This window comes from Erpetoichthys calabaricus, chromosome 3 (genome assembly GCF_900747795.2).
Source record: "Erpetoichthys calabaricus chromosome 3, fErpCal1.3, whole genome shotgun sequence".
Lineage (NCBI taxonomy): Eukaryota > Metazoa > Chordata > Cladistia > Polypteriformes > Polypteridae > Erpetoichthys > Erpetoichthys calabaricus.
The window spans coordinates 160042657-160068874 of NC_041396.2; the positions used below are offsets into that span (position 1 = coordinate 160042657).

At 42.0% G+C, this 26218-nt stretch overlaps 1 protein-coding gene and 1 long non-coding RNA gene across 2 annotated transcripts in view; both read left to right on the top strand.

The window, feature by feature from the left end:
- LOC114649379 (cysteine-rich venom protein-like) overlaps positions 1 to 6611 on the top strand; it is a 50411-nt gene extending 43800 nt beyond the window's left edge. Inside the window, exons 2-3 of the mRNA XM_028798877.2 lie at positions 2210 to 2300; positions 6430 to 6611. Of these exons, the coding sequence (XP_028654710.2) occupies positions 2210 to 2300; positions 6430 to 6596 (258 nt within the window). The 3' untranslated portion in view covers positions 6597 to 6611. The remainder of the gene's footprint in view (positions 1 to 2209; positions 2301 to 6429) is intronic.
- Positions 6612 to 9508: 2897 nt separating this feature from the next.
- On the top strand, positions 9509 to 12152 carry LOC127527288 (uncharacterized). Its single transcript, XR_007934593.1, has 3 exons — positions 9509 to 9897; positions 11422 to 11501; positions 12090 to 12152. It is a non-coding gene; the product is annotated as an uncharacterized LOC127527288 (long non-coding RNA).
- The last annotated feature ends 14066 nt before the right edge of the window (positions 12153 to 26218 follow it).

The following is a 26218-nucleotide window of genomic DNA, read 5'->3' on the forward strand; positions in this document are numbered from 1 at the left end:
CTCTTCTCACCTGTACTTTTTTTTACTTCCTTTTCTCTGATTATATCCCAGCCAACTCTGAACCCATAAGGTGAATTATTTCAGCACAATAAGCTGCTCACTTTTCTCTCTGAATCTTCAATTTAAGCTTCATGTTACTCTCTCTCATTGCATTGGATGTTGCCCAGTAGATAATACAATCACATCTTAGCTTTGTATAAAAACTTTGTCTTGTGTTTTCTACAAAAATGTAATTCCTAATTACTTTGTGACAGTACTCAAAGTGAGAGGTGCAATTCAGAATACAAAATGATCAGACTGGCGAGTTATTTAAAATCTCCCCCTGTAATCTTACGGATTTTATTAATGTTTACTTTTTGATCGGACTTTAGGAAAATGGCCTGTGTAAAATATCTAATGTTTTTTATCAGTGGGTAGTTGTTTCCCTGCTCTGTTCTATGATTAAAGAAAAATTAAAAAACAATAAATAACACTGCACGACAATTTTTTTGAAAAGGCTTGCTTCCTGAAAAGTTTTTGCTGATTGTGACTGGTTTTACTGCATCACATAGGAACTCTGAGAAACAGACATTTATATGTTTACTGACAATAACGTATTTAGTCACATTTATATTTTTTTTGGGGTTATTTTCAATATAAAAAAAAATATTTCCCAAATACAGCACATGATCTATCTATGACATATTGGACACTGTTTCCAAAGAATACTCTAGGAAATGTGCTTGTGACGTTGACAACTAAAGCTTTTGTTGATGTCCCAGACCTGCAGTTTAAGTCTAATTGATTTGAAATTGTGAGACCGACAATCTAATCTCTGCACCACCTTGCATCTGCACTACCTGTGTTGTGTTTTAGTTTGATTTTTATATTTAAAATATGTTTTAGATAAGTGTTTTTGTTTCAGCAGTTTTAAATTATCCTGGACTATACAAAGCATGTCCTAAAATAAGGGAGTTGGATGGAGGATATATTTAAAACATGCAAAGGTTACAAGAGTTTGTTTCTGTTCCCTGTATGCTTATTGTAGTGGTAATACACACACTTCTGAAGAACCTGAACCAAGGTAACATTCATGAAAGAAACAGTTTCACTGGAGGAAGGTATCATGGAGCCATAGAAGATTGACAAGCATTTCTGATTAATTAACCAAAGGCACTTTCTATTTATTATGATAAGCAAGGTACAGTATATAGTGTCCTGCCCTCTGCCTCAAGCGCCCTGCCTGAGTCAACAGTCAGATAAACTTCCTTCCAATGACCACACAGACAAGAGTTTCCAGTTTGCTTTGATTACTGAAGCCAGTTGGAATAGGGTAAAACTACAATAAATCATAAATACAGTAATGTGAGAAATTCTTATGTACAAACTCACACAATAAACTTAATGACAGAATTACTTATTCCTTACAAACATATAAAAAATAAATAAATAACATTCACTTGAATGGCAAACATTATTTGTGCACACTGGCAAAGCTGTTAAGAAAGTCTGAAAAAGGTACGCTGACAAGTACTTTTATAATGCAGTGTCTGGGAGTACCAAGCACAGCTGTTAGTGGGTTAGGAGTGATTTTGACACCAAGGCTGTCTGATTTTTGTCCAAAATGTTCATGCACCTTCCTTGTATCTCTTAAGTTAGTCCCTCTAAGGGCAGTAGCATGATCACACTCATGATATGTGTCTTTAAAAATTTATTTTTTCCAGCCTCAGCACTAAATGAAATTTAAATGCAAAATAATTTTACATTGATTCTTTTTAAGAAATTTGTCTTTTTTCACCAGAAATTTTGACTTCAGATCCTAAAGTGCAGAAGAACATCGTTGACAAGCATAATGCTGTGAGAGGATTGGTGCTTCCTACTGCAGCAGACATGCTAGCAATGGTAAGTTATATGTCTATCTTATATTTTATGAAAGCTTATATTTAACATTATATTCTGCCTTATGGATAAGGAATATTTTTTCATTTTGAATATTTTTCATTAACGTCAAGAAGGGCATCTGGTGTAAAATTTTGCCAAGTCAATATGCAGACAATATGATTCGCTATAGAAACCCTGAATGGGAGTAGCCAGAAGAAGAAGAGTATTTAATGAATGCCTTTTTTCCAATGTTTAAGTTGATGTTTGGTCACGGTAATAATTATTCATTGTACAAGACTACAATCATTATGTCCTCACTTTTCTATTGTTTTTGTCTCCATAATTGAAGGAGTGGAATACAGAGGCGGCTGCCAATGCTGAAAAGCGGGCCACAGCTTGCGCCAAGATTCCTAGTCTCCAAAACGAAAGGACAATCAGTGGTATGTTTTACAGCAAAACGATTTATTTTGTTTGCATTTCTAACCATAAAGAGTGTATGTCTTTTTACATGTAGATGTGTGTGTGGGCATCAGTGGGCCCTGTCATGGACTTGCAGTTTGTTCAAAGCTGTTTCCTTTTTTGCAGCCAGTACTGCTTTGACAAGCTTAGACCTTCACAACCTTCAAGTAGATTAAGGTTTGAGAATGTTATGATTTGGCAACACAGTATATAATAGAGAAGCCAGAACTTCTGCACTTTCACGTGACAAAAAACAGTGTATTTGCTGCAGGGTATAAAGGCATCTTGCTGGTGCTGTATTAGACTATGAAGGGTGACATGGTAAGTTCACTCTTTGAGAAAAGATGATTTTAGAATAGTGCCTGTATGTGTGTGTCTGTGGAAAATCATAATTGTTTTTCACATCTTAAAATTACTATTTTTTTGGATTTTTTTTTGTAGAGCTTGCAGGTGACTACATTCCATTAAAAACAGAACATTTTAGAGCAAGCAGTTTCTGAAATGTCCACCATGAATGCTGAGATATATGTACAATGATAACTCATAAATCATGTTGCCTTGTTACAGACGTTAGGCCTTTTGTTTTTGGTCCAGTTTAGCCTGCTGCTTATCCCGATATCCTTCAAGAAAGGTTGGACCAATGTCCAATGATAACTCCTCCTGTTTAATTTAACTAGGATTTTTGCAGTCTCCTTCTCATGGGACCAAATCTAATGATTTACAAAATTTTTGCACAGGTAGTTTTGAAGATGCATAATTCTGTTATATATACATTCATCCATCCTCTTCTGCTTATCCGAGATCGGGTCGCGGGGGCAGAAACTTGAGCAGAGATGCCCAGACTTCCCTCTCCCTGGCCACTTCTACTAGCTCTTCTGGGGGAATCCTGAGGTGTTCCCAGGCCAGCCGAAAGACATAGTTCCTTCAGTGTGTCATGGGTCTTCCCCGGGGCCTCCTCCCGGTTAGACATGCCTGGTACACCACACCAGGGAGGTGTCCAGAAGGCATCCTGATCAGATGCCCGAGCCACCTCATCTGACACCTCTCGATGCGGAGGAGCAGTGGCTCTACTCTGAGCTCCTCCCGGATGACCGAGCTTCTCACCCTATCTTTAAGGGAAAGCCAAGACACCCTGCGGAGGAAACTCATTTGAGCCGCTTGTATTTGTGATCTCGTTCTTTCGGTCACTACCCACAGTTCATGACCATAGGTGAGGGTAGGAACGAAGATCGACCGGTAAATTGAGAGCTTTGCCTTACGGCTCAGCTCCTTTTTCGCCATGACAGACCGATGCAGAGCCCGCATCACTGTGGACGCCGCACTGATCCGCCTGTCAATCTCCCGCTCCATTCTTCCCTCACTCATGAACAAGACCCCAAGATACTTAAACTCCACCACTTGGGGCAGGATCTCGCCCCCAACCCTGAGAGGGCACTCTACCTTTTTCTGGCTGAGGACCATGGTCTCGGATTTGGAGGTGCTGATTCCCATCCCAGCCGCTTCACACTTGGCTGCAAACCGATCCAGAGAGAGCTGAAGATCATGGCCTGATGAAGCAAACAGGACAACATCATCTGCAAAAAGCAGTGACCCAATCCTGAGCCCACCAAACCGGACCTCCTCAACGCCCTGGCTGCGCCTAGAAATTCTGTCCATAAAAGTTATGAACAGAATCAGTGACAAAGGGCAGCCCTGGCGGAGTCCAACTCTCACCGGAAACGGGTTCAACATACTGCCGGCAATGCGGACCAAGCTCTGACACTGGTTGTACAGGGACCGAACAGCCCTTATCAGGGGGTCCGGTACCCCATACTTTTGGAGCACCCCCCCACAGGATTCCCCGAGGGACATGGTCCAATGCCTTTTCCAAGTCCACAAAACACATGTAGACTGGTTTGGCAAACTACCATGCACCCTCCAGGACCCTGCCAAGAGTGTAGAGCTGGTCCACTGTTCCGCGACTAGGACGAAAATCACACTGTTCCTCCTGAATCCGAGGTTCGACTATCTGATGGACCCACCTCTCCAGGACTCCTGAATAGACTTTTCCAGGGAGGCTGAGGAGTGTGATGCCTCTGTAGTTGGAACACACCCTCCGGTCCCCCTTCTTAAAGAGGGGACCACCACCCCGGTCTGCCAATCCAGAGGCACTGTCCCTGATGTCCATGTGATGTTGCAGAGGCGTGTCAACCAAGACAGTCCTACAACATCCAGAGCCTTGAAGAACTCTGGGCGTATCTCATCCACCCCCGGGGCCCTGCCACCAAGGAGTTTTTTGACCACCTCTGTGATCTCAGTCCCAGACATGGGAGTGTACCCCTCCGAGTCCCCAGGCTCTGCTTCCTTATTGGAAGCAATGTTAGTGGGATTGAGGAGTACTCCCCTTACCGACCCACAACATCCTGAGTCTAGGTCAGCAGCGCACCATCCATACACAGTGTTGACACTGCACCTCTTTCCCCTCCTGAGACGCCAGATGGTGGACCATAATCTCCTCAAAGCCATCTGGAAGTCGTTCTCCATGGCATCCTCCAAATTCCTCCCAATCACGCCCTTCCAGGTCTCACTGTCATTGCCCACATGAGCATTGAAGTCTCCCAGCAGAACGAGGGAATCCCCAGAAGGTGAGCCCTCTAGCACCCCCTCCAGGGACTCCAAAAAGGGTGGGTACTCCAGACTGCTGTTCGGCACATACGCGCAAACAACAGTTAGGACCCGTCCCCCCACCCAAAGGCGGAGGGAGGCTACCCTCTCGTCTACTGGGGTAAATCCCAATGAACAGGCTTCAAGTCGGGGGGCAATAAGTATGCCCACACCTGCTCTGCGCCTCTCACCAGGGGCAACTCCAGAGTGGTAGAGAGTCCAGCCCTTCTTAAGGAGATTGGTTCCAGAGTACACGCTGTGCGTCGAGGTGAGCCTGACTATATCTAGCCAGAACCTCTCGACCTCACGCACTAGCTCAGGCTCTTTCCCCTTCAGAGAGGTGACATTCCACATCCCAAGAGCCAACTCTGTAGCCGAGGATCAGACCGCGAAGGTCCCCGCCTTCGGCCACCACCTGACTCACACTGCACCCAACCTCCTTTTCCCCTCCTTCAGGTGGTGAGCCCATGGGAAGGAGGACCCATTTTTCCTCTTTGGGCTGTGCCCGGCCAAGACCCATGGGTGTAGGCCTGGCCACCAGGCGCTCGCCATTGAGCTAAACCTCCAGGCCTGGCTCCAGAGAGGGGCCCTGGTGACCCATGTGCGGGCAAGGGAAAATGCCGGCCCAAAGTTTTTATTCTTCATAGTAGGTTTTCTGAACCTCTCTTTGTCTCGTCTCTCACCTAGGACCAGTTTGCCTTGGGTGACCCTACCAGGGGCATAAAGCCCCCAACAACAGAGCTTCTAGGATCATTGGGACACACAAACCCCTCCACCATGATAAGGTGGCGGCTTGAGGAGGAGGTTAAATATACATGTACACAAAAATCCGGTGGCACTCACAAGTGCACAATCACATACTCAAGCAAATTTACAAGTGACGATAGCAGACAGCTTTTTTGCTTTACGAGAGCATATGCTTAATAATGAGGAGAAACAAAGCCACCCCATACCAATCTATTTATCTGTGTAGCTTCCTTACTTCATTTCGCCCAATGTGTTTAATTTTGCATTAAATATTATTTTTGTTGTTCATTTTCCTGTTCATTTTAATCTATATTTATTTGAAAACATAATAAATATTATAAAAGTTAATGTTCTTGATTCCACACTATTGTACAGTACAGTCAGTTGCTTTGTATTGCAAAATCTTCCATTTAGTGATTTTCTGCAATATCACTTAAACTGCTATTTGCATGGAGGTACTATATAGACAAATTCCATACTGATAGTTTTTTACTTTTATGTGAGATCTTTTTATAAATTACATTTTTTATATACAGTATGTTAGCTATTTCAAATTTTTGCCCGGCCCCAAAAACAAAGTTATTTTCAAGTTTCTATTTTGTTCATGCTTTGTAATTGTCAGTAAGTAAACAGATTTATTAACACAAGCTTAATAATATAATTTATGTATTCTTCAGCTTGACAGTTTTTCCTCTCTAATCCTGTCTCTTCACCTCTTAGAGTGCAGCTGTGGAGAAAATGTGTTCCAGTCTTCAAATGAGAGACAATGGGATAGTGCAATTCAGGAATGGGAAAATGAAAAACAACATTTTGAATTTGGGAAACCCCCAAAAAATGGTAAAGTTGCTGGGCATTACACTCAGGTACGTTTCATCTATCATTCTTGAGTCAGAAGAATAGAATTCAAGAAACCTTTCAATCCAGTAATAGATCATTTCAGTTAGGTGATTTAGGCATGGTGGTTAGACTTTCTGCCTCACAATTCCAGAATTGCAAGTTCAAATCCTGGCTGAGCTGCAATCTGTGTAGCTTCCCACAGATTTTTCTTTGCATTCTCTAGCTTTGTGCCCATATTCCAAAGATACTTGTGTTGACAAACCTATATTGTCAATGTGGTAGTGTACATGACTGTGCCCTGTCATGGACTGACATCCACTTCTGGGTTGGCTCCTATCTTCTGCCTGGTGGGCTCCTGTCCCTACGACCTTGAACTAAATTAAGTTGGTTCATCAGATGAATGGATAATTTTATAGTAAAAGGACACAAATTAGAAATCTGTGACAAAAGAAATGTTAGCTGAATAATCCTGAGATAATGCTCAAGATACTTTCATGTTATGTAATGGTGTGTTAGAAATGAACATGAGTGCAAATCTTGGGGAACACATTACATTTAATATAGCTCTATATACACCAAAGGATATTTCCAAGGAGGTTGCATTAAGTGATCTGGAGTTTATGATGATTCCATCAATGATAAATAGGTACCATGTCAGAATTGGGGCTACTTAGATTCATCTATTAGTCAGTCACTACTACACAAACACACAGGAAATTGTTTAGTCTTAAAAGATGTTTAAAGCACCATTGACAATGCCAGAATAGGTTCTACTGTGAAGACTGACCTCGACCATAAACAGACACCAAGATAGCTATTTCCAAAACACACTCTTTTATTGTGTTTTCTCCTTCCAGTACAGCAGAAATCACTCACAGTCCTTATTATTTTCTTCTCCTGCCGTCTCCACTCCTCCCTCGTCAAGCTCTGTCACGCTACCTCCCAACCCAGAATGGAGTCAGGTGGCCCCTTTTAACCAGTACCCTGGATGTGCGCCAGGTGCTTCCTGACGAGCTTCCTGGCGAGCACCCGGAAGCACACTGGGTGTACCTGTCTTCGGACTTAGCAGCACTTCCTGTTGTGGCGGAAGTGCTGCAGTCCATGTTGCCAGGAACATTTGGGTGTCCCCTGGTGGTCGCCATGTGCCCCAACAGGGTGGAACCTCCCAGCTCCCATCTTGTAGCTCCCCTGCACCCCAGGACGGTAGCCCTCTCATGTTCCGGGGGAGGTATTGGCGCTCTCCCGGTCCTTCCACGTCCCAGGCATCCCAACTGTGCAGCGTAAAAAGATCTTAACACACAATTTCTTTGTATAACACCACAATTAGTGATTAAGTGGTACTGCAGTTCCTTAAAGTGCAAATACTTGAGGATTGTCAAAAATGCACAATAGTCAACAAGTTTTTCGCATTTCTTGTTTTTCATCATATATTGTTTTGTGGCAAACAAATGGTGACAATAAATAAGTCTTTGCTATGAAGTGTAGGATTTTTTAGGGGTCTCCTTTTTTGAAGAACTAAGTTATGGAAGTGTTATGATACACACACTTATCTGGTGTTGGGCAATCTAGAATAAAAAAAAATATTACATTTTATCAAGGCTAAACTTTGATAAACAACAACAACAACATTTATTTATATAGCACATTTTCATACAAAAAGTAGCTCAAAGTGCTTTACATAATGAAGAAAAGAGAAATAAAAGACAAAATACAAAATTAAAATAAGACAACATTAGTTAACATAGAAAGGAGTAAGGTCCGATGGCCAGGGTGGACAAAAAAAACAAAAAAAAATTCCAGACGGCTGGAGAAAAAAATAAAATCTGTAGGGGTTCCAGGCCACGAGACCACCCAGTCCCCTCTGGGCATTCTACCTAACATAAATGAAATAGTCCTCTTTGTAGTTAGGGTTCTCACGGAGTCACTTGATGCTGATGGTCATACAGACTTCTGGCTTTTAATCCATCCATCATTGTTGGAACATCATGGTGCTTTGGGTAGATGGTGGTGGCGCAAGCCACCACCAAAAGGACACCGGAAAAGGAAACAGAAGAGAGAGTAGGGGTTAGTACAGATTCTGAATGAATAGTTATTATAATGAATTGGATATACAGAGTATCAGGATTAAATTACAGTGAAGTTATGAGAAGGCCATGTTAAAATAATGTGTTTTCAGTAGTTTTTTAAAGTGCTCCACTGTATTAGCCTGGCGAATTCCTACTGGCAGGCTATTCCAGATTTTAGGTGCATAACAGCAGAAGGCCGCCTCACCACTTCTTTTAAGTTTTGCTCTTGGAATTCTAAGGAGACACTCAGTTGAGGATCTGAGGTTGCGATTTGGAATATAAGATGTCAGACATTCTGATATATAAGATGGAGCGAGATTATTTAAGGCTTTATAAACCATAAGCAGAATTTTAAAGTCAATTCTGAAAGACACAGGTAACCAGTGTAGTGACATCAAAACCGGAGAAATGTGTTTTTCTTTTCCTGGTAAGGATTCTAGCAGCTGCATTCTGCACTAGTTGCAAATGATTTATGTCTTTTTTGGGTAGTCCTGAGAGGAGTGCGTTACAGTAATCTAGTCGACTGAAAACAAACGCGTGAACTAATTTCTCTGCATCTTTCGATGATATCAGAGGTCTAACTTTTGCTATGTTTCTTAAGTGAAAAAATACTGTCCTAGTGATCTGATTAATATGCGATTTAAAACTCAGATTACAGTCAACGGTTACCCCTAAGCTTTTTACCTCCGTTTTGACTTTTAATCCTAATGCATCAAGTTTATTTCTAATAGCCTCATTGTATCCATTATTGCCAATCACTAAGATTTCGGTTTTCTCTTTATTTAATTTGAGAAAGTTACTATTCATCCATTCTGAGATACAGGTTAGACATTGTGTTAGTGAATCTAGAGAATGGGGGTTATCAGGTGCTATTGATAAATTAAAGAAATCAAAATAGAAAAGTATAAGTTCTGAGGTACTCTAATTAAAAAAAACAGATTTGTTTTTGTTGTATTTCAACCATTAACATCTTGCCAGTATGCACTCTATTAATAAAATGCATGATCATGCTTGTGTTTGGTTCTTTATCCATGCTGTTGATGATGGAAAAGCAAATTCTAACAATAAAAAAGCCACGTATACATGAAAACTGCACCAGAACACATTGATATGTTTATATTTAAAAGCATTTTGTAATCACCTTCTTTAAAATATGTGTGTGTGTTAAAAGTAAATGTTTTTTGTTTTAGTTGATATGGGCACCTTCTAAATTTATTGGCTGTGGTGATGCTTACTGCCCCAATTCCCCAAATAAATATATTTATGTCTGCCATTACTGTCCTATGTAAGTATTTAATCGTGTAAAGTATGTTTTATATTAACATATTTGAAAAATTAATTAAATGAATAAAATATAAACCTTATATATGTTAAAGCACTTGTCCTCATAAAGATTGCATCAGAAGAAAGCTGAGCAGGTTTGACTAGAATTCCCAAGCTATACCAAAGGATGTCCATTATTTCCTGTGCTTGACATCAAACAAGCTATGGACTGTAAAAATAGGTCTCAAATAAGGAAGGTCAGCTCTCACGGTTTGGAAAAATTATATTTAAATTTGGAAACAAAAAGTTAGTTTCAGATGTACATGTATCTTAAAATATTGCAAAAAAGCTTTAGAAAACACATTTCAGTAATACAGTGTATACTCACAATTTTATCTGTACTAAAGATTCAGTAGAAACAATGCTTGAAGTTTTGTAGATGTTTTACAAAATGTCCAGAGTACATGTGACTGGCCAAGTTTTCTTCTCAGGACATCATAAAGACAATACATAGCTCAAATTTTACTTAACCTGTGGTGAATTATGATGCCCAGACTTTGCCAGCAGAACTGTCTAACTTCCTGTTTAATAAGTTTGCAAGGACTATGAATGCAAAGATTTAGTTGAATTGAACCTCCTGGTTTATTTGTGTCACATGTTCTGTTAACAGAAACTGTGTAGAAGCAATTTGTTACATTCTATGAGGGACGTTCAAAACATTTCTGCACTTTTTAAAGCTGTATTTATTAAGAATTTCAAAAACAAATTACATCACTTTTCTACATAGCCACCTTCATTTGTGATGCAATTTTCCCAGTGACATACCAACTTTTTAATGCCCAATTACTACTCCTGCTGCCTTCACTGTTTCCAATGAAAATATAAAAGTGCGGGAACTTTTTGAACGTCCCTTGTATATGTCAGTAAGATTTCTAAGCTTTTGAAAAAAGGGGTATTTTCCTATCTTTTACAATGCTGCCTATTAATGTTTGAAATTCTTAAATGGAAATGATGACTATAATCAAAAGTGTTGTTTATGCTATTGACAAAACTGCACACTATTTGTGTAATCTTTTTAGAGCCTTGCATTAACTGACTGTTTTAAAGAGGACATAATGTATTCTAGCTGAATATTTATTATGTTTTATAGTTGTATATCCATCCATCCATCCATTTTCCAACCCGCTGAATCCGAACACAGGGTCACGGGGGCCTGCTGGAGCCAATCCCAGCCAACACAGGGCACAAGGCAGGAACCAATCCTGGGCAGGGTGCCAACCCACCGCAGTAGTTGTATATTATACTTATTATTTGTATTATTTCATGTATTCATGTAATATTTCAAACGTTTGTCAAACATAATACAATTAAAAGACAAAAATTAAATTATTAGGAAAATAGTGAGTTTTAAATCAGAAATAAATTCACTAACTAAAAATATAAATACATAATTACCAACAAAAATACTGCCAGTCTTTACTAAGAGTTACAGTATGTAACCCAAAATATTAACCTGGACTTCTATTATTTATTTTAAATTTAACAGAGACGATATAAATACCGACCTGTATACGCCAGGTGCTCCATGCAGTTCTTGCCCAAATGCATGTAAAAACAATCTCTGAAGTAAGTATTATATATTGATTCAATTGTAGTTTTAATCAAACGATTTAAAACAAAGCATTTAGACTTGTGGACTTTGTAAACATCAACATTCAACAGTAGATCTTCACTACACCATAGCAGTATCATCCTCAAGCAGCAAATCAGAAATAGAGAGACCAACCTTTTACGCTGCATTAAGGTGGAGTAGACTCTTTGATTTATTGCTGATCTGACTCTGAACATTTAATATTACTTTTTTAGTCTTTTTTTTCGTAATACATTCAGGATTCTGAACCTCACTTATATTAGAGTTTTGACGATCTTTCGATCTATCCTTCCTTGCAAATGTAATGCATTAACCCTATTTTCATGCTGACATATTTAAAACCAAATAAGTTACGTAAGCATTGTTGGAGTCAAGCAGCTTAAGCATTACACCCATGAGGGAAGGCTGCGCTCTTAAGATTATTGCTGTATCTAATTTTTCTTTTCACTTTAAAGCCTGGGAAGAGTTTTCTCATCTGCACTACTTTAAAGCTGACTTGTACTGTGTACAATTTTTTGTGTTTATTTTCATACTTAATTTTATTTGTTTGTTTTTTTTTTTAGCTCACGTTTGAGTCTGCCAAATGAAACATGCTTCCTAACATCCAATTAGAAACATAAAGCAACTTGGTTTGGTCTGCAATAGAAGTAAAATCCTGTTGTACTTCTTTATATTCCCTGCTCTGCTCTCCAATAAATGAAAGTTATCGCAAATATACTAATAACCCAATTGTGCTTTACTCACTCAGAATATGGAACCAAATTAGGAAGCATTTTAAGATGGAAAATCTTTTATCAGTGGCACCTCTGCAAGGGAACCACCTCTTTCAACCTTCGCAAGTATATCCAGTTTTTAATACCTGGAAAAGTTTTGGGATTAAAATGCTCAGAGATCTTTATATAGACAACATATTTACATCTTTTGAACAATTACGTTCAAAATTTAACCTCCCAGCTACACATTTCTTTTACTATCTTCAAATTAGAAATTTTGTTAAACAGAAATTGCCCGATTTCCCCCACCTTGCACCCTCCACAATGCTGGAAAAAATACTGCTCAATTCCGAGGAAACAAACACTATTTCCGCAATATATAAAATCTTATTAGAGTCCCTACCTTTCAAAGATCCAAGAGGACCTTGGGAAGAAGATCTCTTAATCAATATATCAGAAAAGGAGTGGAAGGTAGCAAAGCAGAGAATTCACTCGAGTTCTATATGCGCAAAGCATAGAATTATTCAACTAAAAATTATATATCGAGCTCATCTGTCTCGCTTAAAACTGTCCAAAATGTTTCCAGGCCAGGATCCGACCTGCGAGTGCTGCAACCAAGCTCCTGCCTCACTGGGTCACATGTTCTGGGCGTGCACCAAACTAACATCATTTTGGACAAAAATTTTTAAGTGCCTCTCAGACAGCCTTAGTATCACAATCCCTCCTAACCCACTAACAGCTGTGTTTGGTGTCCTTCCAGATGGACTTGAATTGGAGAAGGACAAGCAAACGGTGATTGCATTCACTACACTCTTGGCACGCAGACTTATTTTGTTAAATTGGAAGAATCCTAATTCTCCTCTTATAAGTCAGTGGGAAACCGATGTTTTATATTATTTGAAATTGGAAAAAATCAAATTTTCAGTTAGAGGATCTGTACAAAATTTTTTCAAAACTTGGCAGGATTTAATCAATATTATTTTAGAATAAGAGAATTAACTATTATTGCATTTAACTCCCTTCTCCATCTCTTATTTATATAGATATTTACTTCTCCCCTTCTTTTGTCTAATGTTGCCTTATTAAAAAGCTTAAAGAAATTTTCCTTTAGCTAAGCTCTCCTTCTCAGGGGTGGGGTTTGATTTGTTTTTAAATTTGTTGGGTTATAAATTGATCTGTTTGTATGGAACGATTACAATGAAAATTAATAAAATAAAAATATTTAAAAAAAAAAGAAACATAAAGCAACAAAAGTCTTTTTATTTTAATACAATTAATATAATCAGAGCAGATGCCTTATGTAACCACCATTACAATTTTTTATTATATAATGTTGACTTTCTAAGATTTTAAAGGAGACACTTTAAATTCACACTTGCATTTAAAATCCTGTATTTTTAATGAATAAAAGCCTTAACACAAACATCATGTTGTTTCTCTGTATCTACACACATTAAACCTGCAGTATGTTTTGTCTGTGTATTTGTTCACACTCACAGAAGTGGGTAGTAGAAGGCTTGATGCTCTGTCATGTGCACTCCACCATCGGCTCTTTGTGCGCTTTAAAGCACTGCCTTGGGAACTGTGAAACAGACTGGCTCCTGATCCTTCTTTTCAATAGATATTTAGCTAATTTACAGTACTTTGCTGGCTATAGAATACAATGACTACTAACAGGAAAACTACCTGAGTTAATCTGAGATGACAAACAGAGATATGGTAAGAAAACTGTTTTAGGTGTAATTCTACTAATTCATGAATTCTGTGCAGTGGTGTGATAATAAAAGAAAATATTAATTCAGAAATCCCTGTATAAAAATAGCCCGGAGGCCGGAACTCAACTTCTCCCCTTCTGAGGTTCATATAACCTTACAACCAAGATGTAAAGGTTTAGAAGTAAAAATACATAAAAGAGAGTGGATTAATTCCAATTATGCATAACATTTAAAACCCCATCTATGGATATGTGGAACGATGTTTATATTCCCTTTTGAGATTCACAATGAATTTTTAGCTAACAAGTGTATTCAAAAGACAGCCATCAAGATACAAATATTCATATAAAAAATACTGTGAAAGATAATATTTTGATTCAAGCAGGCCAGTTTGCCTTATTTAATAGCATAAAGAGCAGCCTTTCACTTGCATGTTTTTCTGAATGCCCCCTAATATCTGATTTCAATCATAATGTTTTACATTGTTAAAAAAAAGAATCAGGAAAAAATCAGAAACAATCACCACAGTTTTGCTCACAGAGTGAAGGTGTGGGGAGCAGCCCGGACACAGACAGGCAGACATGATGGTTTTACCACACACGTGTTTATTCACAGTATATACAGTGCACATACCCAGTGCCTCAGCACCAATCACCCCTTAAGTCCTGGCCACGCGCACAATGCCTTTCTCAGTCTTTGGTCCGCCTCCACTCCTCTCCACCAAGCTTCGTCCTCTTCCACCCGACTCTCGCTCCTGACTGGAGGGAGGCGGCCCCTTTTATTCCCTCCGGAAGGACTCCAGCTGGATCCTGAGGGCTCATAGCCACACCTCTGTGTGGCGGAAGCTCACATGGTGAAGCCGGAAGTCCACCGGGTGTCTTCAAGTCTCTTCCCCACAGTACTTCCCGGTGTGGTGGAAGTACTGAGAGCCAACACTCCCAAGGCATTGGGGCACCCCCTGGCGGTGACCACGGGCACCTACAGGGTTGAGCTTCCAAGCTCCGTACCTGTGGTCCCCAAAGCCACCAGGGAGGACGCCCCCTCATGTCCTGGAGGAGGCACAAGCCCTCCTCCACTCCTCCTGGGCATCCCGGCCGGGCATGGACGCCCGCCGGGCACCATAGTACCCCATCTCAAGGGAAGACCCGTTGGTCCGAGCGACACACCCCGTTAGGGCGGCTCAACCCTGAAGTGGGTCCTACTCTCTGTCCAGGGTCCAATCTGGCACCCCGGAACTCTCTTCTTCGGCACACCCTCCGAGATCTCCTCGCCCCGCTGTTCAGTGCCGCTCGTGCCTTCGCAGCCTCTGCTGGTTGAGAGGCTGCCCCATCGGCAGCGAAGTGTCGTCCGGCGAGACGGTCCATCTGATAAGGGACGGCTTCCCACGAAGCAGGTCCTACTGCTCGTCCCGGGCCCCATCCTGCAACAGACAGAAACACAGGGGCAGAGACGCTGCCTGGGCACCCTTCTCGGGCGTCCCTCTGTGCCACGCACTGGCAGCCCCCTCCCCTTTACCAGGACCCCGGAACTTGCCTGTTCGGAACCCTCTCCGCGGGTTGCGTGTCCCTCTAGCTGACGGGACCGCCTGCTTTTCTCTCCATTCCACTGGCTCTGGGGAGTGGCCCTTCACTGGACGTGCGCACCCAGCGGCACGTCCTTTCCTGTTGGAGGAATCGGCCCTCAGCCCTCGATCCCTCCTTTCCCTCTTGGACGCCCTGACGGTTTGAGTCTGCGCATGACAAACGCGCAGCCCCATTCCCGTCTGCATCCATGCAGAGCGACGGGAGACTGCCGCGGGCTCGGGGCGTCGGGCGCTAGGACCCAGGGCACTCATCAGCCCCTGTCCGCCCTGCCCTCTCGCTGTTACTCCCCTCTCCATGCGAGCAGACTTCACCGCGGCATCCGCTGACGGATGCCTACCGACATGGTCCCGATCACTGAAATCACGGTCCCCATCAGTAGGATCTCCCTTTCTCTGTACGGGGGTGGTCTCACTTACCATCCCCGCCGCATCCCTTCAGCTGAAGCCTCCAGCGCCGCGCCGATCCGCCCACTGTCGCAGCATCATCACGGACGTGGCCGCCTTCACCTCCAGCTCCTTCAGTCCTCTACGGAGGACGCGTATCACCTGTAGAAGCGACTCTGCGGGCTGCAGGCATTCCTCCAGCTCACGCAGAGCCGCTGGCAAGCACAGAGAGTCAGTCAGCAGTTGCCCTACCTTTCTGTCAGGCATATCCGCCGGCTGCTCTCTGAGGGACCTTCCCACAGGCCTCGTTGGGTCCTTCTTCAGCCCGGGATTGACACTCCTTGGGCCCGCCTCCATCCAATCATCGGCAGGCTTACCGGACACACCGGCCAATCCCGTGCCTGTCACGGGGAGGAACTTCCGGTCTGCGGCCATTTTGGCTCTGTTTCCTTTTCTCCTGGTGCAGCGAGGTGCCTTCCTGTTTTCCAGCAGCAGCTGCTGCTGCTTATCGAGCTGCAGCGTCTCCTTTCTCGTGGCACTGCCTACTGCCACCTCGGCGCAGACGACAGCCTGAGGCACGGCATACCGCTGCCACTGACGCAGACCCAGGCAGTCCCTGCCTGCAACACAAAAGGTAAGCTTGCCCCCTCGGGGCCTATCGTCATTAGGCAGGGCACTCACCTCCTGGGTCTCGTCTCTCTGGGGCGCTGTCCTCCTCGCACTTGTGCCTCGGACGTCCTTAGCGACAGTGTGCCTGCTGGAGCACGCTGCACTCCGGCAACATTCTTGATCGTACCCCGCACTAGGGAAATCTGGCCGTTTACTGGACCGGTGGCGGGCTGTGAGGTGAATCGCTCCCGTGGGGTTGTGCATGCACCGCTCCTGCGACGCATGTGTGGGCTAACCTGCTGCTCCGAGCTGCCCACAAAATTATTTTTTTGGGGTCCCTGCCTTGAACCAGGCAGAGAGTCCCATCTGGGATGCCATTGTGGGGAGCAGCCCGGACACAGACAGGCAGACATGATGGTTTTACCACACACGTGTTTATTCACAGTATATACAGTGCACATACCCAGTGCCTCAGCACCAATCACCCCTTAAGTCCTGGCCACACGCACAATGCCTTTCTCAGTCTTTGGTCCGCCTCCACTCCTCTCCACCAAGCTTCGTCCTCTTCCACCCAAGTCTCGCTCCTGACTGGAGGGAGGACGCCCCCTCGTGTCCTGGAGGAGGCACAAGCCCTCCTCCACTCCTCCTGGGCGTCCCGGCCGGGCATGGACGCCCGCCAGGCACCACAAAGGCTATAGTCTCCTTACTGTTTGTTATAATTTCATTATATTTGTATACTGCAACTAGTCATGTAGGATTTTTGCATTTTTATTTAAGTTCCAACTTTGTTATTAATTTTTCCTAAGACTGATGACATCATCACTGTACCATTTTGTGTGTGATTTTCTTAATGAGCATTGCCTTATTGTATTATTATGTCCTGACTGTGACCATGTTGCCCTATTGCTACGATGTGGCGTTACACATAATTTCATTGTATCACTTGTGGCAGGCGGCTGGCATCCATGCCCAGCCGGGAAGCCCCTGCACAATATTCAGGGGGAACAGCCCTGGACACTGCAATACCTTCCCCTGGACGCTAGATGTCCACCCCACTGGGGTGGAGCAGTGTCTCGGTTTCCCACAGGGCTCCCTGGGAATTGGAGTTGAGTGCAGCCTTGTTTGGTCCCACAGACACTGCCAAGGGGTGCTGTGTTTGGGACTCCTGAGCCCATGTGGGCAGCAAATACCAGTGATGGGCGGAGTGAAGCCTCAAGAAGCATTAAAACGTTTGAAGCAGTTGTGTCGGAAATCATATTGAAGCTTCGAAGCATTTGACACTCACCTCTCTAGTGACACCTCCTGGCCATTTTCATTAACGTTACACAAACTCATGATCCACTTCAATGACGTCTATTAAAACTCTTATTGCTTTTACTTTTTCGCTGCTACAGACTGACAACGAAGAGAAGGGTTCGTCTGCAGCTTCTAGTGTCTGATGTCTAAACAATATAAATATATATACTGTATATAACTAACGCCAACAGGCAGAATGCACTATATGATAGCAAGAGTTAAACAAAATAAGATGTCTCACTCATGGATCTCCTGCTCTTTCAATGAATATTTGCTTTTGCACTGTATCATTATAATCGCTCCTGTTATTAATATTATAATTAACCCTCATCTTTTCTTGAGATCACATTTAATAGCCTTAAATGTTTTCTTTGTTCTGACTTAATTAAAACGGAGTAGATGGAAAATAAAGGTTTATCCCTGTACTTTGCCATGATATAAGCACATTTGAGAAAGAAAAGGTGAAATCCTTAAATCACAGATGTTATTATTCAATCAAGTATTGAAATATTTAATTTATTAATACTTTACAATATTTTGTGGAGCACAAAAGTAACGAGTTCACTACGAAGGAAAGACGCCGTCAGTAGCTCAACTGACTAAGGTGGTTGCTTTTCAAATTCTGAGCGTAGTGCTGGCCTGAGTTCAATCCGATTTAAAGACTCATCAAAATTAATAATAAAAAAATGATCAGGAGTGAAATCTTTATAACCAATTTGAACTAAATAATTTTGAGAGATACTGTGGAAGGATCGCATGAGAGATCTGTTCGGAAATCACCCCCACTTAGAATTGCCGTCAAAATGTGATGACTAATTGCGCAAGGCAGCTCACGTATTTACATTAATCCATCTTCTATTCACTGCCATTTGACGTCCATGAACCCCTCCATTGAATAAGGTGATGACAAACCCATTGTGGTTGATCAGGTTGAATTTGCTCTGCTGCACCAAACATTCAAAGGTGTCAATCTGGAGCACATCAGAGAGGCTGAGAGACACGGTGCAGATCAGTCACCAACACACAGACACACATGGGATACTCCAAGGTGAGCAGTGCATGTATCAAGTGAGCATTGCATGTATCAAGGTCGGCATTAAAGATCCTCTTGAGTGCTGAGGCAACAAAAAGCAGCGGGATAAACACATCTGGACCTGCTGTCGAAAAAGCATTTGCTTTTAACAGCAGCATCCCTCCCTCGTGAACACATCTTCAAGGTCCGGATAGGCGATCAGTAAAAAGTTGTCTTAGTCACAGTACAGTGCAATAATAAAGCATTTCCTAAAACACATATGACAGCTGTCCAGTCTGTATCATTCCAAAGCAATCTCTCAGAGTCCTGCCATGTGCAAAAGTTCGCTGACGACACTGCAATCGTGGGCTGCATCAGGAGTGGGCAGGAGGAGGAGTATAGGCACCTAATCAAAGACTTTGTTAAATGGTGCGACTCAAACCACCTACAACTGAACACCAGCAAAACCAAGGAGCTGGTGGTGGATTTTAGGAGACCCAGGCCCCTCCTGGACCCCGTGATCATCAGAGGTGACTGTGTGCAGAGGGTGCAGACCTATAAATATCTGGGAGTACAGCTGGATGATAAATTGGACTGGACTGCCAATACTGATGCTAATGTATAACATACATTCAGTCTTGCATGAAAACATTGCATGAGGTGAAGAATGGATATTTATGAGAGTATTATAGTGAGAGATGTGTCGTCACCCGTATTACTAAAGCTCTTCTCTGCAGCATTATGCATTCTACAAGTCAGCATTTGTATGAAGTATAATTTATAGTTTTATTTTTTGCCACAAAGTATTATCGGGCACAATCATTTAAAATGTATTGATCATCCACAAACATTCATTTCACCTGGGATTTCTGTCGAGTTGTTGAACTCTGTTGATGCCATAGGTACTTCAAATGGGAGCTCAATGAATCGAAGCACTAAGCAGACATGCACACTGGGATTGTCAAGTTTGGTTGGAAGCACTGAGCAGACATGCATAGTACTGGGATTGCATTGTGACAGGGCTTCGAAGCCTCGAGCAGACATGCACACTGGGTTAACAAAGGCATCGAAGCCTCGAGCAGACATGCATAGTACTGAGATTGAATCATGACAGGGCTTCAAAGCCTCGAGCAGACATGCATAGTACTGAGATTGAATCATGACAGGGCTTCAAAGCCTCGAGCAGACATGCATAGTACTGAGATTGCATCATGACGGGTCTCCGAAGCATCGAGCAGACATGCGCACTGGGTTAACAGAGGCTTTGAAGCCTCGAGCAGACATGCATACTGGGATTGCATCATGACTGGGCTTCGAAGCCTCGAGCAGACATGCATACTGGGTTAACAAAGGCTTTGAAGCCTCGAGCAGACATGCGTAGTACTGAGATTGCATCATGACAGGGCTTCGAAGCCTTGAGCAGACATGCATAGTACTGAGATTGCATCATGACGGGGCTTCGAAGCATCGAGCAGACATGTGCACTGGGTTAACAAAGGCTTCGAAGCCTCGATCAGACATGCGTAGTACTGAGACTGCATAATGACGGGGCTTCAAAGCCTCGAGCAGACATGCGCACTGGGTTAACAAAGGCTTTGAAGCCTCGAACTGACATGCGTAGTACTGAGATTGCATCATGACAGGGCTTCTAAGCCTCGAGCAGACATGCGCACTGGTTACTGAATCTTTGTGAAGCCTCAGCATACTCAAAGGCATTGACCTCTATATTTTTGAGAGTCTATCTGACACTTAACTCTCTAGTTATATTTTGTGATTCATATTGACATTACACACTTCAGTTGATATAGTTAAGTGACGCCCTGAAACTACAATTCAGGTAGTTGCTGAGAATTCATTATTGTTCTTGTGGATTGCTGTGATTTCCTTTATCTTATACATAGTGTCAAAGATATATTGTCATATATCAACTTTATATATATAAAAAGATTAGGTAAATCGTGCAACCTTTTTATGGAACGCTTAATTTTGTTTAAAACCTTACGTCATATAGTATACAGTGATCCCTCGCTATATTGCGCTTCACCTTTCGCGGCTTCACTCCATCGCGGATTTTATATGTAAGCATATTTAAATATATATCGCGGATTTTTCGCTGCTTCGCGGGTTTCTGCGGACAATGGGTCTTTTAATTTCTGGCACATGCTTCCTCAGTTGGTTTGCCCAGTTGATTTCATACAAGGGACGCTATTGGCAGATGGCTGAGAAACTACCCAACTTACTTTCTCTCTCTCTCTCTCTCTCTCTTGCGCTGACGTAGGGGGGTGTGAGCAGGGGGACTGTGTGCAGCTGCTTCCTGAAGGACATGCTGCACAGTGCTTCGCATACTTAAAAGCTCAAAGGGCACGTATTGATTTTTGACTTTGTTTTTCTGTGGCTCTCTCTCTGTCTCTTCCTGCTCCTGACAGAGGGGGTGTGAGCTGCCGCCTTCAACAGCTTTGTACCGGCGGTGCTTCGCATACTTAAAAGCCAAAAAGCCCTATTGATTTTTTTTTTTGACTGCTTGCTTTGCACTCCTTTGAAAAGGAAGATATGTTTGCATTCTTTTAATTGTGAGACAGAACTGTCATCTCTGTCTTGTCATGGAGCACAGTTTAAACTTTTGAAAAAGAGACAAATGTTTGTTTGCAGTGTTTGAATAACGTTCCTGTCTCTCTACAACCTCCTGTGTTTCTGCGCAAATCTGTGACCCAAGCATGACATTCTAAAAATAACCATATAAACATATGGTTTCTACTTCGCGGATTTTCCTATTTCGCGGGTGGCTCTGGAACGCAACCCCCGCGATGGAGGAGGGATTACTGTACATCTATAAATATAATTTTTTCGTCTTCATTAGGAGAATACAACAATGATACTCTCGTGTCAATTAAACCAATTTAACGTGCATATGTCAAACAACATATTTCTACATCCACCACAGTAAGAACAGTAGTAGTAGTAGTAGTTCAGTTGTGCGGAGCTCGTTAATTATCCTGATTAGGTGGCTCATGGTATTGCAACTGTCTCTCAGTAAAAACATCAGGGGTTTGCGTCATTGATCCTCCTCTTGTGAAGTTTTTTTTCAATTCCTCCACTTAACAAAATTTTCGAACTTGGACGGATAGTGAGCGAATCAAGCTATCAAGGGAAGGTTGGGCCGCCGTAGTCAGGCAGGGGGTACACGTCCCTATTTATATTATGTATGTAAAGAGTTTCACTTTAAAACGTAATAAGCTTCATTTTTGTTTGTTTGGAGACCCTGGTGTCGTACTGAATTTGTATTGTAGAAAAACAAACTACTGTCCACAATGCCTAAATGTGTCTTTTCGTTTCTGATCGCTATACGGCACTTCCAACTTGGGACAATTCGCTATAAACAGTTTCAGCCAATCAGCCCCTTCTAAACATGCAGAATGACAGTGTGAACCTTTATTGTAGTGGTGCAGCATCTTCGTTTCAGTCAGTCATTGTCCTGTTAGACTATTTACTGTTAAGTGCAGCTTGAGCTACCATTTATAGTACAACAGGTGGCCTACCTAGTTCTTAAATCGATATTGAAATGCACACACAGGTCTCCTAAATTATTTATTGAAATGCTTACGTTTACAGTGTCCGTTTTAGGAAATTGTAGTTTTTACTTGTTCCTGTTATTAGGAATTATAATTTCTCAGTGTCACATATTATTCGTTACTACCCGCGAGTCCCGCATAATTGAGGTTGTGTTTTATATTAATTGAACCGACTATAGCAGACTTGTCATCTTCTTAAAATGACTTTATTGATTTGATACTGATAATTAATCATAAGGTCAAAAATCAAGGAGGATATGAGTTTGCATGGACTGTGCTGTTTCTTTTTTTTCGTGACATTGCGTCAGTAGAGAGTGCGTCACGTTAACAATGCATTCTGTCCAAAATGACAGCGCACACACTTTTTTTATATTTCCTAAAGGCCAATGTGTCTCAATTTGCTTATTAATATATTTTGACTGTGTATTTTAGTGAGAATGATTATGTGTTATGTATGTTATACATTAGCATCAGTATTGGCAGTCCAGTCCAATTTATCATCCAGCTGTACTCCCAGATATTTATAGGTCTGCACCCTCTGCACACAGAATCATGATATTTAGAATGATATTACCTATGTTCATTTCTCATTTGTCTATGAAAGGAAGGATGGTAAAGCCTTGAATGAAACTGAGTGTTGATGCTTTGCGTAACAAGACAGGTAAGGAGCAAGGGAACGTTAAATGTGACAGTGACTGCATGGGATTGTGTAACTGGAAGATGGTTTAAGAAAACAGAAACGACAAAAGCTTAGTCTTTCAATAATTCTATTTACATCAATGATTTACTCTGTTGTGCCGCAGTTCTGGAGATTACTTATTTACCTCCCCAGCACAGCCTTTGATAAGATTCATTCACAAGGAAAGGATGTTGCTGACAAAGTCAGGTGCTTTTTTGAAAGTTTGGCTCCCGATGTGCTTATCCAGCTGCTCCTTCTTGTCAGTACTTGAGTAATCTTTATGTTCACCTCTGGATGAATTCGCAAAGTTTCTTTACAACTTTTTTTGTCTCATTACCGCAGAAATCCCGAGGCTTTCCTTAAATTGCAGAAGACACTGTTGATGGCGCTGAAAGACAGTTGTGATTAGTTATGCAGCACACACTTTTACTCACACTGCTTTTTGGAAATCAATAATACAAATCAGCTACAGATCTGGGAATCACTGAATAGTAAAAACGTTTAATGAGGAGTGTCTTGCGCATATAGGCCTACTGGTGTAATGACTACGTCGGCTTTAGTGAAGCTTTTCTTAGCCTCTCTGATATGATTGACATGGGGTAGAGTAGATTCTGGACTGTTATAATATGTGCTACCTTACGCAAAATATGCTCATTAATTTGTTACAGATTCTAGGTGGACACGATTCCACACCATGGAAAAAGGCGCCCCATGTAAATCGTTCATAATGTCTCCAAAATATATTTGTTAACTTACAGACAAGCACTACATAACTGTTTTATACAAAATCCTTATTTTAACATACGCGAGCCCCAATTAGGATTTAACCTTGCCTCAGCACACCTTTCCGCTGTAGCAAGGACAACTGCTTTTATGCTTTGAGCCAAAGCAGTTCAACAGACAAGTGAGTGACCAAATCGACTGCTGACTGCGCAAATATCAATAACGTCATTACGCTAGCGTGCCTCAAAATCATGTGACGGGCACATTTGAAACAAGCCTTGAAGCGGTGCTTCAAGCTCCAATGCTTCAAAAGCTTGACACAGTGTCGAAACCTCAGTATCGAGCGGGCCATCACTAGCAAATACATCACACCCGGAAGTGCAGCCAGAACTTGGTGATCAAACACCTGGAGCACGTCTGAAGAACTATAAAAGGAGCCAGCGACCACCAATCAGTGGCTGGAGTCGGGTGGAGGAGGACAAGGTTGCCTGGGAGGAGTGGTGGTGCCGAAAGGAGAAAGTGCTTGGTGACTGTTATGTGTTTGGGACTCTGCATTGCCTGTGGGGTTCACGGGGAAGACGTGCCCCACAGGTGAAGAAAAAATAAATATTCTATTTTATTTTACACGTGCCTCCGTGTCAATCTTTGTCAGGTCGGGCGCTATATATCACCTTTATTCACACACTGTTATATAGATGATTGAGTGCATCCCCAGACTTTCTGTGGATTAAAAAAAATGTTAGACTAAGTAGGTAAAGGACAGAGCACAAGGACTTGTTTTTGACTACAATTTCAGATAATATTTTGGGTTCGGCAATCAGTTTCTCTCTTCTCCTTTTTAGTGTTTCACCTCAGCCTGTTGTAGTGACTTCATGTAGTGGCATGTTACCTGGCAACAACAAATTACTCTCAAAATGATGCTGTCCATAGGAAAAACACACAACATATGTTTTAGCTTAATTGGGGCTCACCAGGTGTACACACCTTTGTTTCCTGTTATGGGAATTGAACCTCGGAGGTTAGCGCCTGAGGTGAAACCTCTGACGTTGCACTACGGCAGTTGGTTCATGCTGTCACTGGAGAATGTTATTTAGGAGGATCCCAAGACTCCTTGACCTCTAAATTCCCTAAAATGAAGTCTCAGTAATTTCTAGATATGCCAATAAGAAATTATGAAAATCAAAATGAAAAAATGATCATGAAATGATGATCAGCTGATTTTATTCATTTGTTGTAAGTTTTTGTGAATTAAAATTAACAAAGTTATGTAATTAGGGTTTTTGGGACCAAAGGATTCTGAATTTAACATTAGCGTTTGGTTTTATAGTGAATCAGAGTAACAGGGATTGTGGAAGAGAGATGAAAAAGAGAGTGCAGGCAGGTGGAGTGGGTGGAGAAGAGTGTCAGGAGTGATTTGTGACAGACAGGTATCAGCAACAGTGAAAGGGAAGGTCTACAGGACGGTAGTGAGACCAGCTATGTTATATGGATTGGAGACGATGGCATTAACCAAAAAACAGGAGAAAGAGTTGGAGGTGGCAGAGTTAAAGATGTTGAGATTTGCATTGGATGTGACGAGGATGGACAGGATTAGAAATGAGTACATTAGAGGGTCAGCTCAGGTTGGATGGTTTGGAGACAAAGTCAGAGAGGTGTAATTGTGTTGGCTTGGACATGTGCAGAGCAGAGATGCCGAGTATATTGTGAGAAGGATTCTAAGAATAGAGCTGCAAGGCAAAAGAAAAAGAGGAAGGCCTAAGAAAAGGTTCATAGATGTGGTGAGAGAGGACATGCAGGTGACGGGTGTAACAGAGCAAGATGCAGAGGACAGGACGATATGGAAGAAGATGATCCACTGTGGCAACCCCTAACAGGAGCAGCCAAAAGAAGAAGAAGAAAGAGTTAAAATTTTTAGTGTTATGCCACAATACCATCTTGCTTTTTTTTTATAGCAGCAGCAATTTCAGAACAAATATGTCATTTACATTGTAATCCTACCCAGAAGTCCCTGGAATGTGACATCATTGGAGCAACTGTATAAAGTGGTAGTGCTGCTGCTTTGCAGTAAGAAGACTATGGAAGATTGTGGGTTCGCTTCCCGGTTCCTCCCTGTGTGGATAGCGCTTTGAGTACTGAGAAAAGCACTATATAAATGTAATGAATTATTATTATTATTAAAGATCAGTGCTGGCATTTCCAGGATATCTGAAATTATGGACAACTCCTAGTGTTGTGTGCAAATTAAAATATTATTGTGATTGACTTCCAGGTTTAAGAATCCTATGACTAAATTTTAGTATTTGAGTACTGATTAGCATATTCAGTTTTGAAAACAGATCAGTTGACATTTGGTTTTAACCTTAGCTGATTTCCTGATTACATTCATCTGGTGGTCATTTTCATTCTTCAT